The sequence below is a fragment of the Galeopterus variegatus genome, unplaced genomic scaffold (genome assembly GCF_000696425.1).
Source record: "Galeopterus variegatus unplaced genomic scaffold, G_variegatus-3.0.2 Scaffold1281, whole genome shotgun sequence".
Taxonomy (NCBI): Eukaryota; Metazoa; Chordata; class Mammalia; order Dermoptera; family Cynocephalidae; genus Galeopterus; species Galeopterus variegatus.
In genome coordinates, this window is record NW_007727392.1 from 242,960 (window position 1) to 259,360 (window position 16,401).

Below are 16,401 nucleotides of genomic sequence, written 5' to 3' on the forward strand. Positions count from 1 at the left end.
ACAGATCCAGACCTGTGGGGCTGTGGATGCGGCTCCCAAATGCTCACGGGCTGGCCAGAGAAGCCTGTGATGAGGCAGAAGTATCGCCCAGGGGAGGCTGCTGGCTGCTTCCCAGAGACCTCACAAGGTGGCATTTACCTTGGCGAATTCCCCAGCCTCTGACAGTGAGCCTTGGAGGTTCAGAAGCCCGATTTTGCTTGCACACTCAGAAGGAACCCATCTGTCAAGAGAATACTCCCATTAACTCAGATCATGAGACCAACATGTAAACCACAATGAGAAATGGGATGGCCACACAGAAAAGGAATGCTGAAGTTGTCATGACCAGCACCGTCTCTCCCTGAAGGCAGAGCTGCCTGGGGAAGCGCATCATCACAATAATGTCTCCTGGTGAACCTAGACTCATTGGGATGCTGGATGTACCACTGGAATGTTTAATGGCATCGGGCTCTGACCATCTGCTGCATCCTCTCCTCGGGAGGCAGACGGTTGACATAAGGACCACACAGGCCTTGTCCCTGGTCAGGGCAGGACCTCCCTGGGCAGGTTTGGTGTGGCCCCTGCCAGCTGACCTCTGTTTCTTGAGCTGTCCTGCTTCGTGCCCAAGATGACCAAAAGCATCTGGACTCAGACTCCTTGCCCAGCCGGGTGTCCATATAGCTGACTGGGTGCCCATATCTGAACTGCTGTCTATGGCAGACGTGGCTGTGGTCTTCACACTTTCTCCATCATGTGCTCCCCCAAGACGGCAGTTGTTGCTGGGCCAGCCAGAGACCATATTTTCTTTCCCCCACCTCCTTGCATCTGGCTGGGGCTACGGAGCAAGCTCTCCCCAGTGAAATCTGAGCTTGAGTGATGTTTGTCACTGCCAGGCCAATGTGGTTAAGAAGCAGTGTGCCATCTCTACCCTTGTCACCTAGATGTAGAGGAGGACCTGGGGTTGGTGGGGTGACAAGATGGAAGGAGGCTGGGTCCCTGAGTGACTACCTGGAAGAAAGCTACTTGCCCACTAGGAACACCCACACTGAGTAGTTATGTGAATGATAAATAAAATTCTATGTGTTAAGCCATTGAAATATTGGGGTCTATTTGTTACAGCAGCTAGTTACTCTAAAGTATAAATCATTCTATTCTAAGCCTACCTCCCTGAGATTATGGTTGTCAACCAATGGAGCATTCAATCTTTTGAAAGATGTCAAATTCATATTCAGACACCATCTCTTGTGTCACTCCCAAAGGTAGCTGATGGTGTGCTCTGTGTGGATTTTGTACTCCCAGGTTCTAATTTGATTCCCATCCACCTCTTTCCCAGATGTGAGGTAATGTTACTTGCAGATCCCAAGCCAGAGACATGACATTGCAGGTGGAATTATGAAAGTCCAGAGATTTGTACAAATAAACCAGCATACAAATGGCGGGAATGGTCTTTCACCCTGGAAGACGTACACACACAGAAAAACGCACTCACAAAAGCAGTCTGGAGACAGCAGAGAGACAGCCTGCACTGAGCAGAGGGAGCAGCAAATGTAGATGTGGTCAGAACTGGGATGTGAATAACTTTCATCTATCTCCCATGCCGACTATACTCAACTGGTAGTGACTGCATGGGAGCAATGTGTTAAGAAGGATTCTGAGGTCATGTTCTAGTTCAGAAGAAAGAAGTCCTGTGATGGATGATCAATGTCTGCCACGGGCAATGGATGAGGGAGTGTTGGCACATGACAGGAATTGTCATACTATTGCTAGGGAGGAGGATTGTGATTGCAGAAGAACTTGTATTTATCGAGTCCATAGCCCAAGGCTCAAGGGGTCAAACCATAACAAAAACAGTTGTTAACCCTCACCTGAGTACCTACTATGCTGTAGGTGTTTTACATACACTTTTCAATTAATCCTCACAACAACCTTAGGAGGGAGACATCTCTATTTTACAGACAAAGAATCTGAGGCTCTGAGAGAGTGGGTGACCCAAGACCACACAGCTCAAGAAAGGCAAGAGCCAGGTTCCAGAACAGCACTGCCTGGCTTCAAAGTCTGTGCATTTCACCATGCCATGGAGCACCCTCTGAATTAAGTGGGGTGTGGATTGGAAGGGGCAGTGTATGGCAGCCTTAGAGTCTGGCTGCTGCTCGTTGTAGGGGGGCTGGGGAGAAGGGTTTGTCTCCCAGGAAGCTCAGAAGGAGGTAATGCAAACACCAAAACGTTTCTGGATTGGAGCTTCCTACAGCCTTTGTCTGTCTCTCAGGTTGGTTTATTGCTCCCTCAAAGTTTTGGAAGACAGCCAAGAAAGGGAGGAAGAGAAGGAGAAGAAATGGAAGATTTCCTGTGTTGTCAGTTCCAGTGATGTGTGAGGCCCCAGGGAGAGGACTAAGGAGCTGGCTGTCAGAACTGGGATCTAGACTCCCGTTGCTTCAGGTTGGCTGTGCAAATGTGGGAAATGGCCTTCCTAGGCCTCAATTTCCCCAAATGTCAAGTGGAGCTTACACTAGGTAGTAGATGCAGAATCTCTGAGACCTAAGGGGACAGATGGACCTGGGTTCTGGTGCTGTCCCTGCACTTACCAGCTTCGTGACCTTGGGCTGGTCCTCACTTCTCTGAGCTTCAGTATTCTCATCTCTAAAACAGTGATAATAACAGGATCTGCCTCATAGGGTCATGTGACCATTAAATTAGGTAATTTAGGGAAATGCCTAGCACGGTGTCTGATGTTACATACAAAGTAGCGTGCCTTATCTCTCTCTATGCAAATGCACACACATCAGACACTCTCTAAAGAACAACTCCTGTTTGACACATAGTCACTGGGTGGTGTTAGGAGCTTGGGGGGAGACGTGCAGCCTGCCTCAGTTTCCACCCTTTGCAGATTACACATGGTGCTTTGTAACCTTGAAGAAATTCAACCTAGGTCTGTCCATCTCTTCATGCTTTTGCTTACCCTGTGTCTTTGCTTGAGTTCTTTCTACCTAGATTCCCCTCCACATCTTTTCACAACAAGAACAATCGCAACAATAAAAATGACAACAACCAATTAATTCTCCCTATACGATGTGCTTGCTATGGGCAGGCAGCATGCTTCCCGCTCTCTGCATGTGTACATCTCCTTCCATACTCTTATCGTCCCTCTCCCTCCCTTCCTTCCCCCCGTTCTTGACTTTATTCCAGGATTTGGGGGAACAATAAATCAACTCCAGAGACAGAAAAAGGCTGCAGGCAGCTCTAATCCGAAAACCACTTTGGTCTTTCCATTACCTCTCATCCTGAGCTGCCTGAGAGACAGATTCCCACCCTCACTCCATTTACAATTTATCTCCCATACTCTTCCCAAGGAGCCAATGTGATCAGCATTACTAACCTCACTGGACACACAAAGAAACCAAGGCTCAGCAGAAGTGTTTACCTAGGGTCACACAGCCAGGGAAAGCAAGTTTGGGATTTAAATCCAAGACTATTTGGTCTCTAAATGTCATTCCTTATTTGGCAGAATAGAACTTGGACCCCAAAGCCTACAGTTCAGCCCTATCTTTCTCAACAACCCCACCTACAATACACAATCCATTCAGGGGACTCCCTCAGGCTCAGAGTGCCAGGATCAGGGGGTTCATGGTAAATGTAAGCCACACATGCTCCACCAAAGAGAGACACACAGTCTCTGATCCACTGTTCTTCACCATTGCTATCTCAATCTCTTCACTAGCAATAGAGATAATATACAATACCAGTATGAACAGCTGCTACCATGCTGGTCACAGCATTAACACAGGTATGTTCCGATGTGACAGAGAACTGGTGCCTGATAGTCCTCACGTTATCTTTGGGGATGGGATGTTTAACTCTGATGAGTTCATCCAAGAGCACAGCTTATGTCCTTCAATAAGTTTATTCCTTCATTTCACAAGTATTTATTGAAGACTGACTGTGTACCAGGCATGGCCCTGTGCTATGGGCTGGAATGCACGCGTGAAGAAGGCAGCTTATATGAAAATGATTCCAAAAGTACCAAACATGAATAAGAGAAGAAATCTGGAGGCATGGGCTTATTTTTCTTATTCTTTCCAACTTTTGACAAATTCATCTGGGGAAATTCAAGTTCTCAGAGTTGGAAATCCTTCTGTGTAGGCTAATCAAAAAAGAAAGTTTGGACAAAGGGAATGATTGCCTCAAATCCACCAGTGCCACTACCCCACTACCATCACTACCATCACGACCACCGTGACCACCACGACCATCACTACCATCATGACCACCATGACCACCACTGCCACCATGACCATCACAACCACCACGACCATCAGGACCACCACTACCATCACTACCACCACTACCATCACCATCCTACTAACAATATTACCACTAACACCACTAATATCACCTCTACCATCACCAACATCACCCGTTATTATCATCATGATTGCTACACTAACACCAGCTTTAATCACAACTACGACTACCACCATACCACCGCCATCACTATCCTCACTATATTACCACCATTATCATCCTGACAATTCCTATTATCACCACCATCACTCCCATCAATACCACCAACACCAACACCACCTCTCCATATCTACCACTGTCACTACCACCATCACCCCTATAATCAGCAACATTATCCCTACTAGAACATCACCGTTACCACAAACATCATCATCCTCCATCCTCACCATCGTTAGTACCACTAATACCACTACTATTTTGAGTCCCCTACTCCTCTGCCATCATCATTATCCCTATTATAATCATCATCACCACTAATAACACAACCCCCATCACCACCACCATCATTACTACCAACACTGCCATTTCCACCACTAACACTATCATCTAGTGATGACAATTCACCACCACCACCACCATCACCAAGTACTTGTGCATCTCTGTGAAATATCAATTCAAGTCACCAAGTACCAGCTGCGTGCCCAGAACCATGATGGGCAGAAAGAAAGGTCCACGTCTTTGAGGAGAGGATATGCTTGCTGGAGAGTCAAGCATGTTTACAGGGAATGATTATAGAACTGTTCGAGGTTATCAATTGCTAAGTCATGGGGACAAAGAGTGCCCTGAGAGGGAAGGTGGAGGGAGCGAATGTGGGCTGGAGTGATCGTGGGAGACACTTTGGGAGACATGGGTGGGCTAAGAGGGCACTGATCCCTACTTACTCAGCCCGTTCCTCATCCTTGCTATCCACCACCTCCCGGGACCTTTCTCCACATTCCTGAATGAGGACAGCCTGACTCTGGTGTTTGCCTCTGTTCTGTTCCTCCCATTTCTGATCACGACCTTTCTGGTAACCTCCTCCAAGTCACAAAAATATAAAACATCACTGCCATTTTTCATCCTGTCTCCTCTTTTATTGCCTACATCAATGACTTTGCTCATACTGTTCTTCCGCCTAGAACTTCATTAACCTACATTCCTGTTCGGGACAAGCCCTTGCTCTTGTATGAAGCTCCAACGCAGCTCTTTCAGGCATCCTCTCTGATTCTCCAGTCCCCACCCCTCGGGTGGAGGTGCTTCCTCCCTCCCCTGCCCCCACGTGTTGCACAATCTGTAGTGTGGCAGAGTTACATGCTCGGTATAGCCTAGCGCAGGGATTAAGCATAGCCGTGCTGGAGTCAAACCATCTGGACATTTACTTATGCCCTCTGGTCTCCAGTCTCCTCATCTGGAGAGGGCCTAGTAGTCATGCTTACTTCCTCGAGATACTGTAAGGCTCAAATAAAACCAAGCTGCTGAAGTGTCTGGCACATAGAGTGCTCTAGATTTGCTGTTAATATAGTTATTATCACCAGAGTGAAGTTCCTTGAGGGCACAGACTGTGTTCTGCATAACTCTAATCTCCTTCTAGCAGCTTCTTCAGGGGAAGGCAGGTGACAACCTGACTTGGCTCCTCCAGTAGAGGTGACACAATGGGACCAATACACAGAGTGGTCACTCAGTGAGGGAAGAGCCAGGGAGGGTGGATGGTAGCATGAGGTGAGGACAAATGTAATGGGCAATTGGATGCCCCCAAGAAGGTCAGGACAAGATTCAGTGCTCAACCTTCAGTCCCAGCTCTACCCTCCCCTCCTTATGATGCACCTTGGGGACATATCAAATAACCAGGTACTTCTAGGAAATAAGTCAGGCCTGCATTCAGAGAGTCAACAACAGAGCTTAGGAGCCCCGGTTTCCTCATCTATAAAAAGGGGCATCAGTGTCTACTTCTCATAGTATGAGACTTCATGTATTACATGGAGATAATCATTTGCAGCTACCTCATAGGTTTGTTGTGAGGATTAAATTAGTTCAATGTATCAGAAGCATTTAGAATAGTACTTGGCACAAAGTGTTACATAAATGTCATTTCTTCTTACTATTCTTATTATTACTGTAAGGACTATTTAAATATTACTGTTGTTATTGTTATTTCTTTAACACCTTGCACAGTTCCTGGCATGCACTAGGTGCCCAGTGCAGATCAGTATTTTCTTTTGTCTGTCTGGTTCCAACTCCGGTGCTGAAATACCTAACAGGCTTATTTAAGAGATGCTTAAAGCACGAGCAAAGTAGAAGTACCAAAAATTGTAAAAAAAACATGTTTTGAAAGCATATTTCAAAAAAAGTCACCAAAGTAGTCGTTGTGGGAAAAATCCAGATCCTAGGTTTCTTTAGACTTATTTTACTGTTTCTGTCTTGAATGGTCTACGTCGCCAATGGTGGGAAGGTGGGGGACATGGTCATTTTAGTGTTAGGGCCTTTAGAGCTTAAAGTCCTAATCCAGCCTAGTGCCCGCTCTGTCCAAAGGAGAAAGGAAAGGAAATGAGCCCCTTGCTGTCCTCAGATCCCGTGGGTAGGAAAGCCTCCCTAAGAAACTCCTGCCGAATGTGCAATTTGACCATTTGGGAAAGTCATACATGGGTGGGTGTAGAGCTGGAGGGAAAGTGCAGCCTCAGCCACATGGACGTAGATGTCCTGGCTTCCCCCAAGGCAGCTGGGAAATGTGTGGCCTCCCCCAGAGCCCTCCTCTCATTCTAGGACCAGGATTGGCCCGGGTGAGGAGCTGACAGGGCCAAGAGGAGGCCATGGCTGTCATTTTCAGTTCCTGGGAGCTGGGAAGCTAGGGGCAGCTGCTCAACCTCTTCCTGGGCATTGGAGGTTTGCTCATCCCGGATGCACCCTCAGGCTGCAAGCAGGAAGCCATGGCAGGGTGGGGGTGGGGGGTTGCCTTGGAATCAGACATGCTTCAAATCCTTGATCTCTAATCACTAGCCAATTAAGAACTTCCCTGAGCCTCAGTTTCCCACTCTGCAAAGAGAGAATAACAATACAACCATCATAGGACTACTACCAAAATGAAAGCTGATTAGGTTTTGTAGTTTTCTCCCCCAACAGAGTCCTATTAGGCCCCTTGGAAAAAGCATTTGACTTTCATGCTTCAGACCCTTCCCTTGTTTATTTAGACTCCTAACTTCTTTCAAATTTTCTGGCTTCAAATCCCACCCCTTTGCACATAAACTGGGCTGCCAGCCTGCTCTGGGATTCTGAGCAGTACCAGTGAAATCCCTTGTGCAGGAAGGTCTTTAGTTACAGTCCACATGGCTCTGTCCTGCACCCTGTCCTGGCCTATGGTCTTAGAACAACTTAGATAAAGACCCAGAATGTCTCCTCGTCATATCTTCAGGTAGCAGAGAACTTAGAGATGTGGCTAAGGTGACGGCTGGTAGAATCAAGATTCAGGAGCTCAGTTGGCTGGAATAATATTTAAAATTATTAAATTAAAAGCTAATGGACTACATAGTCCTACACTTCTGTTTTATTAAGAGGAAGAAAGAAAGAAAGAAAGAAAGAAAGAAAGAAAGAAAGAAAGAAAGAAAGAAAGAATAAAGACCCAGAATGTCTCCTCGTCATATCTTCAGGTAGGAGAGAACTTAGAGATGTGGCTAAGGTGACGGCTGGTAGAATCAAGATTCAGGAGCTCAGTTGGCTGGAATAATATTTAAAATTACTAAATTAAAAGCTAATGGACTACATAGTCCTACACTTCTGTTTTATTAAGAGAAAAGAAAGAAAGAAAGAAAGAAAGAAAGAAAGAAAGAAAGAAAGAAAGAAAGAAAAGCTTAATTGCAGGAATGCTGATCTGGGGAAATCGGACTTCATAGTAATTCATATGAAGAGAAGCAGAACTGGGGAAGTCTAGGGTTCGGATGCAAGGCCTAACTCTCAAACTGTGTGACTGTGGGCAAACCACTCACCTTCTCTGGACTCCTTTTTCTCATCTGTAAAATGAAGTTTGAATCAGAAGGCCTCAAAGGCCTCTTCCAGCTAGATATATAATTTTACAATTTTATGTAATGCAATAAATATATTTCTATAATCTGTGCTCTAGGCCAATGCTTTTTAAACTTCAGTGGGCTCATAAACCACCTGGTGACCTTGTTAAAATGCAGGTTCTGATTCAGTAGGTCTGAGTTGGGGCCTGAAACTGCATTTCTAACAAGCTCCCAGGTGATGCTGAGGCTGTTGGTCTGACGACCACACTTTGAGTAGGATGGATCCAAATAGTAATATTGCCTTTATTGCCTTCTTGCTATGTGCTGATCACAGTGTCTTACACGTGTTATTGCATTTAATCCTCATAATGACCTTAAGGAGTTACTATCAATACCCCCATTTTCTAGATTATGTGGTGATGAAGGTTTCCAGAGGCAATGTGACCTGCCCAAGGTCACACTGCTAATAAGATGCATAGCCAGGGTTTGAATCCGGACACATTCATTCATCTATTTATACACTTATTTATTCAATATTCCTTTTGTCATTCATTTGATAATTCATTTGCTTCCTTTATTATACCTTTTATAGGACTTCCTCATTCATTCATTCATTCATGGACACATTCATTCATCTATTTATACACTTATTTATTCAATATTCCTTTTGTCATTCATTTGATAATTCATTTGCTTCCTTTATTATACCTTTTATAGGACTTCCTCATTCATTCATTCATTCATGGACACATTCATTCATCTATTTATACACTTATTTATTCAATATTCCTTTTGTCATTCATTTGATAATTCATTTGCTTCCTTTATTATACCTTTTATAGGACTTCCTCATTCATTCATTCATTCATGGACACATTCATTCATCTATTTATACACTTATTTATTCAATATTCCTTTTGTCATTCATTTGATAATTCATTTGCTTCCTTTATTATACCTTTTATAGGACTTCCTCATTCATTCATTCATTCATGGACACATTCATTCATCTATTTATACACTTATTTATTCAATATTCCTTTTGTCATTCATTTGATAATTCATTTGCTTCCTTTATTATACCTTTTATAGGACTTCCTCATTCATTCATTCATTCATGGACACATTCATTCATCTATTTATACACTTATTTATTCAATATTCCTTTTGTCATTCATTTGATAATTCATTTGCTTCCTTTATTATACCTTTTATAGGACTTCCTCATTCATTCATTCATTCATGGACACATTCATTCATCTATTTATACACTTATTTATTCAATATTCCTTTTGTCATTCATTTGATAATTCATTTGCTTCCTTTATTATACCTTTTATAGGACTTCCTCATTCATTCATTCATTCATGGACACATTCATTCATCTATTTATACACTTATTTATTCAATATTCCTTTTGTCATTCATTTGATAATTCATTTGCTTCCTTTATTATACCTTTTATAGGACTTCCTCATTCATTCATTCATTCATGGACACATTCATTCATCTATTTATACACTTATTTATTCAATATTCCTTTTGTCATTCATTTGATAATTCATTTGCTTCCTTTATTATACCTTTTATAGGACTTCCTCATTCATTCATTCATTCATGGACACATTCATTCATCTATTTATACACTTATTTATTCAATATTCCTTTTGTCATTCATTTGATAATTCATTTGCTTCCTTTATTATACCTTTTATAGGACTTCCTCATTCATTCATTCATTCATGGACACATTCATTCATCTATTTATACACTTATTTATTCAATATTCCTTTTGTCATTCATTTGATAATTCATTTGCTTCCTTTATTATAGCTTTTACAGGACTTCCTCATTCATTCATTCATTCATGGACACATTCATTCATCTATTTATACACTTATTTATTCAATATTCCTTTTGTCATTCATTTGCTTCCTCATTCATTCGCTCATTTATCGATTCCCTCATTCATTCAATCATTCATCCTTTCACCCATTTGTTAAGGGATGCACTCATTTATTCACTTGCACATTTACAAAGCACTTATTCAGCAAAGCCCTTCTAGGTAGACAAAGAGGTCCAAGCCTTGGTCCTTTTCCAAGAACCAGGTCGAAATAATCCCACTGATTCTAGGCACTAAGTCCCTTCACTCTCATTCCTTCTTCCAGTCTTTTCCATCTCCCTCTTTTTGTTCATCTTGAGCTCCACTGAGCTTCTTTGGGGACTGAGGGACCAGACTACGCCTGGCACTGTGTGTGGGCTCCTCACACTTTTGTGAATATCAGGAGGCTGGGAGTAGGAATTCTGTTCTCAGCACTTTCCTGCTGAATGGTAAACAGATTGAGTTCATTTCATGGACAAAGTCAATTCAGAGCCAGCAGACCAAATAACAGAAATCATTCCAGGCAGAGGCCTGGTAACTGAAATTCCAGCAGGAAGCTAACTTTTCTTGTAGGATCTGCAATTATAGAAAACAACAGAAAGCGGCCAACCATTCCATTATTTAAAATTTCCTCCAGAAAACACTTATTGAGTACCTAATATGTGCAAAGAACCAACCTGGGGACTGTGAGAATGATTCAGACAAGTTTCTTGCCCCAAGAAGCTTACACTCTGGTAGTGGGGAAGGTGGATACCACCTTCGCTGATGATCTGATTCCAAGCATGACTCGTGAGTCCTGAGAACGTACACCTTAAAAGAATTTAGGAATTCAGATGGGAGAAGTCACTTCTCTCTGGGGCTTGGAGAAGAAGCCTTCCTGAATATGGAAACAGCCGAGTGAGGTCTAAGAATGTGGATGGAATTCTAACTAGTACACAAGGAAGAAGGGGTGCAGGGAAGAGTATTATAGAGTTAAAAGGATGGGCAAAGATATATAGATGGGTAATGCTCAAGGCATAGATGCCTTTATAAATTAGTATTCCCCTTTTATAGATAAAGAAACTGGCATTTGCAAGGTGAAATGATGTGCCACAGGTCCCTTGAACCCAGGACATAGATGGGTAATGCTCAAGGCATAGATGCCTTTATAAATTAGTATTCCCCTTTTAGATAAAGAAACTGGCATTTGCAAGGTGAAATGATGTGCCACAGGTCCCTTGAACCCAGGACTGTGTGATGGCAGGGCTGCTGCTTCTCTATGCCTCTCTGCCCCCAATCAATAAAGCCCAAACCCAGCCTCATAAGGGACACTCTGCTTCTCTAAGTTCTCTGAGGTGCTCACTGATCCAGGAGTCAGGAGACCAGTTCCCAACTTGCCATGTGGCCTTGGAAAAGCATCTAATGGCTATGGGATTTAGTTTGCTCATAGTCAGTGAACATTCTGGAGAGCTGAAACTCAGCCCTTTCTGAAAGTTCTGAATGCATTCACTTGATCATAGAGGATTTATAACCCGGCCACCCCTGCAATGTGGGATTATCTGCTTATAAACAAATCTCTGTTGAGATAGCCTTGGTTTAGTGATGTTTTCCCTAAATTCTCTTGTGCAACTCCTCCCTCCCCACGAACTAGCAGTTGCACCTGCATGGTCCTCCTCTGGTTATTCTTGACACCCTAACCCATCTCACTCATCCATTCAAGCCCAAGAGCAGTATCCTTGATATGATAAGTACATGCAAAACTGCATGTGACTGGGATGCAGAGGCTGAATCCCCAAAGCAGGGCTTTTCCACTTCTTAATTAAACACACACAAAGACCCCAAATAGAGAGAAGGACAGAAAGTGAACTTGAATGTTTTTATTCAGTGGCACAGCTCTTAAATTACTTTAGATTTCTGCTACCTTCAGGGAGCTCTCCCTGAGCACCCAGGTTGGACTAGGTGCATTCCTCTCATAGCACTAATCACGCACAATTTTTGCCTACTTAAAAAAAAATATGCATGTGCTTTCAAGTTGTATTTTTGAAGCATTCAGGGTTTTAGCTGAGCAGACTACGATGTTTTCAGGACCAGCCTCAGAGCAGAGGTCAGCAGAGGCTGTAGCAAGGGACCAGCATCTGTGTGCCCAGGATTTTGGTCCTAGTTACCTGGACAAGGCTGGAAGAGGGTTCCAAAAATGAACTGTTAAGACTCTCGGAGGTACTGCCTATTTCCAGGATTGCCATATTCTGGGCATTTTGGAAGTCCACAACAATAGAGACCTCAAATGAATAGTACCTAAAATTTGCTGACCACTTATTATGTTGCAGAGTCTGTGCTAAGTGTCTGACTTGCATTACTGCTGAAATCCACACAACACAGCAGTTATTTTAAGATGGTAACTACTACTGTCCCTGTTTTATAGTTGAGGAAAACAAGGCTTAGTCATATAGCTAGTAAATGGGAGAGCCTGGATTTGAACTCAGTGGGGAGACTGATTCCTGAATTGAAAATCCCAACCACTTTCTTCTGACTGCTTCTAATTAGATCTGAGCCTGATGTTTCAGAGATCATAGCAGCAGCTCTGGTGAGAGCATCAACCATAAAAATCTTAGAATTTGAGAACCAAATGGAAGCTAAAGAAATGTTTAATGTAACTTTCTCCTTTTACAAAAGAGAAACTGAGGCCCTGAGGGGGAAAGCGACCTGGCCAAGATGTGATCCCTGACTTCTAGCCTCCCCAGCCAGGGCTCTGTCCATGTTTCCAAGCTGCCTCCCTTGGAAGTGTCTTCTGATTAGCATCCCACTGAGCAAGACAGTGAGATAAGATGCTGCTGGGGGTTGAGGGGTGCAAATGCCTGGGGGAATGTATGCAGCTGGACTCCTCCAGACAATTCAAGCCAGTGTCGTGGGGCTCTGTGCAAGAGGGGCTAAACACTCAGGGCTTGAGCACTTGGGGGCCCATTCAATGGCCCTGGACCTGCTATGAGCCTCAAACAAACACTGTTGCAAGGGATAAATGAGAGTGTGCAGATAAAACACCTTCCGCTGGACAGGCACACAGTAGGGGCACACTGAATGCTGGTACCATGTCTTTTCTTTCTTAGGATCCTGGAAGAGAAAAGCAAAGAGCTTTGGCCTCTGAGAATCCTGCAGGAATTTATCCAGGGTGACCTGGAGTTTTAGGTAGGAGAAGGGAATAGTAGACAGTAATGTCTGAGCTCTTACTCTTTTCCCAGCCCTGTGCAAGGAGCTCCATATCCATTATTCTTTTGACTCTCACATCCTTACAACAACCTACTCTGGGTCGCTGGTGGATGCAGCCAACACAGTACAGGAGGCAGGGTCCTTCCTGTCTCCACCTCCTATACATCAAGTTTCTCTCCTGGTGGTCATACACTCACCCATTTTACAGATAAGAAAACTAAGGCTTAGAGAGGTGAGGGGACTGGCCTAAGGTCACAGAGGGAGTGACAGAGCTGAAATTCACACTCAGACTCCATTGGACTCTACAGCCTGAGATCTTTTTATGACACCTAATTGCCTCCCAGGAAGACTACAAGCATTGAAAATATTTTAAACCAAACCCTTGAGTTTCCCAGAGACCCTTAGCCTCTAGGACCTCACGGTCGTCAGACAAATCACGGGGGGAGGAGATCTGGATTTGGTGCAGAATATTGTCCCCAGTCAAGCAGTGTCCCTGGATCTGTGATAGGTGAGGATCTGAATGTCAAGGCACTGAGACAATGCTTACAGACCTGTCCTGCTCAGGTGGGTAAAAGGGCAACCAGTCCCTTCCCACTCAGTAGAATGTGTAACTCAGCTGGGCCAAATGGGCAGAAGCCTCCTCCCGTGTTCTAGGCTGTACATGCCAACCTGGCTTCATCTCCTAGGATTTGCACCCAGAGATCTCTTTCCTTGGTGCTTATCCAGTCTAATGTCTCTGGAAGCTGGGCCAGAAGTGGGCCCCTTCTTCCTGGAGCCTTCAAGGACAGCTTACTCACGGGAAGTGCTGTGGTCCCAACCAAGGTAAGACCAACCAACTCCTAAGAGTAGGCTCACTGGAGTCCACCATTCCCTACTACAGTTCTAATCACTAGTCCATGTAAGGGATGAGAGCTGGACTCCCACCTGTAACCAGAATCTGGGCTCCAATGGCAGAACTTGGACGTTTAAGTGTCAGGTTACTTAAAATCCTTCTACTACTCACAAGGGCACTTGAGCATTAAACAAATCAAAACCTATCATTTTTCCTGCTTCCAGTCTCTTTATCCTAACAACCAACTTTCTAACTGCTGGTTAGGTGGCCTGTATCGTCCCCATGGCCCAACGCCTGTCTGCCCCAACTTCACATGGGCGCATTTGACAACTCTCCCACTGGTGAGATCCAGCACATCTCAGATGGGAAAGGCAGCTATAGAAGAGGGCTCAGGATAATATGCTTTATTAACCCTTGATGTAAACTCACATCTCAGCCACCCCTCAATGGTGCCCTCAACTCCCCAGAGGTTTCCAGAGTGTGGCAGCATGCTTGTGTGATGCGCTGGCTCCTGCTGACTCCCCGAGCCACCAGGACATGAGCCCTGGGAGTTTGACCTGGCAGCAGCTGATTCCTTTTGGCTTGCAGAGGCTAACTGAGGTAGGCAGGCGGAGCACTCTCTCCCTGCTGATGGGGCTCCCAGGTCTGCACCTAGCATCGTCACCGCCTGGGAGGAGTGTGTGACTGTGTGTGCACCCTTACAGGGTGCTCACAGTTGCACACACGCCAGCCGTCATGGGATTGGGAAGAGCTTCCCAACATTTCCAACCCAGAGAATCCAGTCACCCCCACCTGTGAATTTGCCTCTTTCTTCTGCTCCTAGAGATTTTCCCAGGAGGAGGGTCCTGGCACCTGGTGTGTGTCCCAGAGGGATCCAGTCACCCCTGGGACCAGCGGTCACCCTGGCTCCCTCCTCTGGGTGTTCACACCAACCCTCCCACCGGTTCCTGGATCCTTCGGATACAAGAACCTGTCCCCGCTCCTCGTGGAGAGGGGCGTTTGTACTAAGCGAGGCAGGTGGCACACCCCAGCTCAGCACCCAGCACCCCCAAACCCAGCCAGGGGAACAAAAGGAAGGAGGTGGTGGCTTACCTTTGGAGGGTCGCCTTTGTTTGGTTTGCAGAGATGAGAAGGTGCCCATGACGGCCCCCATGGCAGCGAAGACTTGTCTGCGACTTGGGACCCCGAGCCCTGCCCCTCCCCTCCTCTGGAAAGAAATCAGTGTAGACTGTCTACTCCGAATTGGAGGACGGAAAAAGCCCCCGGCAGCTCGCCTGCAGCTCGGTATGCAGCGAGCGTGGGGCTGGGGCGCGGGGAGGCTTCTCGCTTCCGTCTTCAGCCCCGCACATGCACTGACTCACAGGGCCAGCCGCTCCCGGCGAGCCTTCGGAACCGCTCCCCCGCGCGAGGACCCGGCCCGGACGGTTCCCTCGCCAAGGGCCGAGGACGATGCTCCGAAGCCTGCCTGGCGCTGGCCACGGGGCCGCCGGCGCGCCCGCCCGGCCGAGGCTGCCGAGCCTGGTTCCTTTAGGCCCTTGCTTTCTCTTTTTTCTGTTTCTTACCTTCCTCTCTCCCTCCTTCATCGTTCTCCCTTTCTTCCCTCACTGGCACAGAATTTATTAGCCATCAGCTACGGGGCAGAGTTTGACTTAGTGCTTGAGACATAATGATTGCATATAGGAAGCAATCTCCCTTCTGTGAGCTCTCACTCCAGGTCACAAAGACCTGCACCCCCCATTGTGGCTTCTCACTGAAAGGGCAAAGTTTGGGTCCACCTCTGTGGACTTAGCTCCTGTGGCGCTCAAATACAAGGTTTGCTTCCTGGAAGGCTGAGGTGGAGCTTTTCCTCCCCCAAGTCTGAACTGCCTGGATTCCCACTGGGACCCTTTTTGATTGGCACTGAGAATCCTTTGCCCAGGCTGCTCCCGGACCCCTACCCAGTCATTTCTTCTCTGTCACATAGATACACACGATGTTTGTGGTTCACAGAGTCCCCCAACATATGGCCTCATAAACATGCATGCACACATAGTCCCACATACATATGGCACAGGTCCCTCAAGACCAAACAGACAAGATATTGCTGTCATACACATAGACAGACCCAAAGCCCATAATGCACCCACAAGTGCATCCATAAGACCCTGCACAAGGTGCAGAGACACACAAACACACAAGCATGCAGATGCACACGCAATGCATATGACATGGCAGTCACTCACATGCACACGGGCATACAATCATACCCCAAG

At 45.5% G+C, this 16,401-nt stretch overlaps 1 protein-coding gene across 2 annotated transcripts in view; it reads right to left on the reverse strand.

Moving 5' to 3' along the window:
• KCNIP1 (Kv channel interacting protein 1) overlaps positions 1–15,476 on the reverse strand; it is a 248,202-nt gene extending 232,726 nt beyond the window's left edge. The window contains exon 1 of one of the 2 annotated variants that reach the window (XM_008576054.1): positions 15,242–15,476. In XM_008576054.1, coding sequence (XP_008574276.1) covers positions 15,242–15,302 — 61 coding nt within the window. In that variant the 5' untranslated portion in view covers positions 15,303–15,476. The remainder of the gene's footprint in view (positions 1–15,241) is intronic. The other variant, XM_008576055.1, reaches the window with a different exon arrangement.
• Between the last annotated feature and the right edge of the window lie 925 nt (positions 15,477–16,401).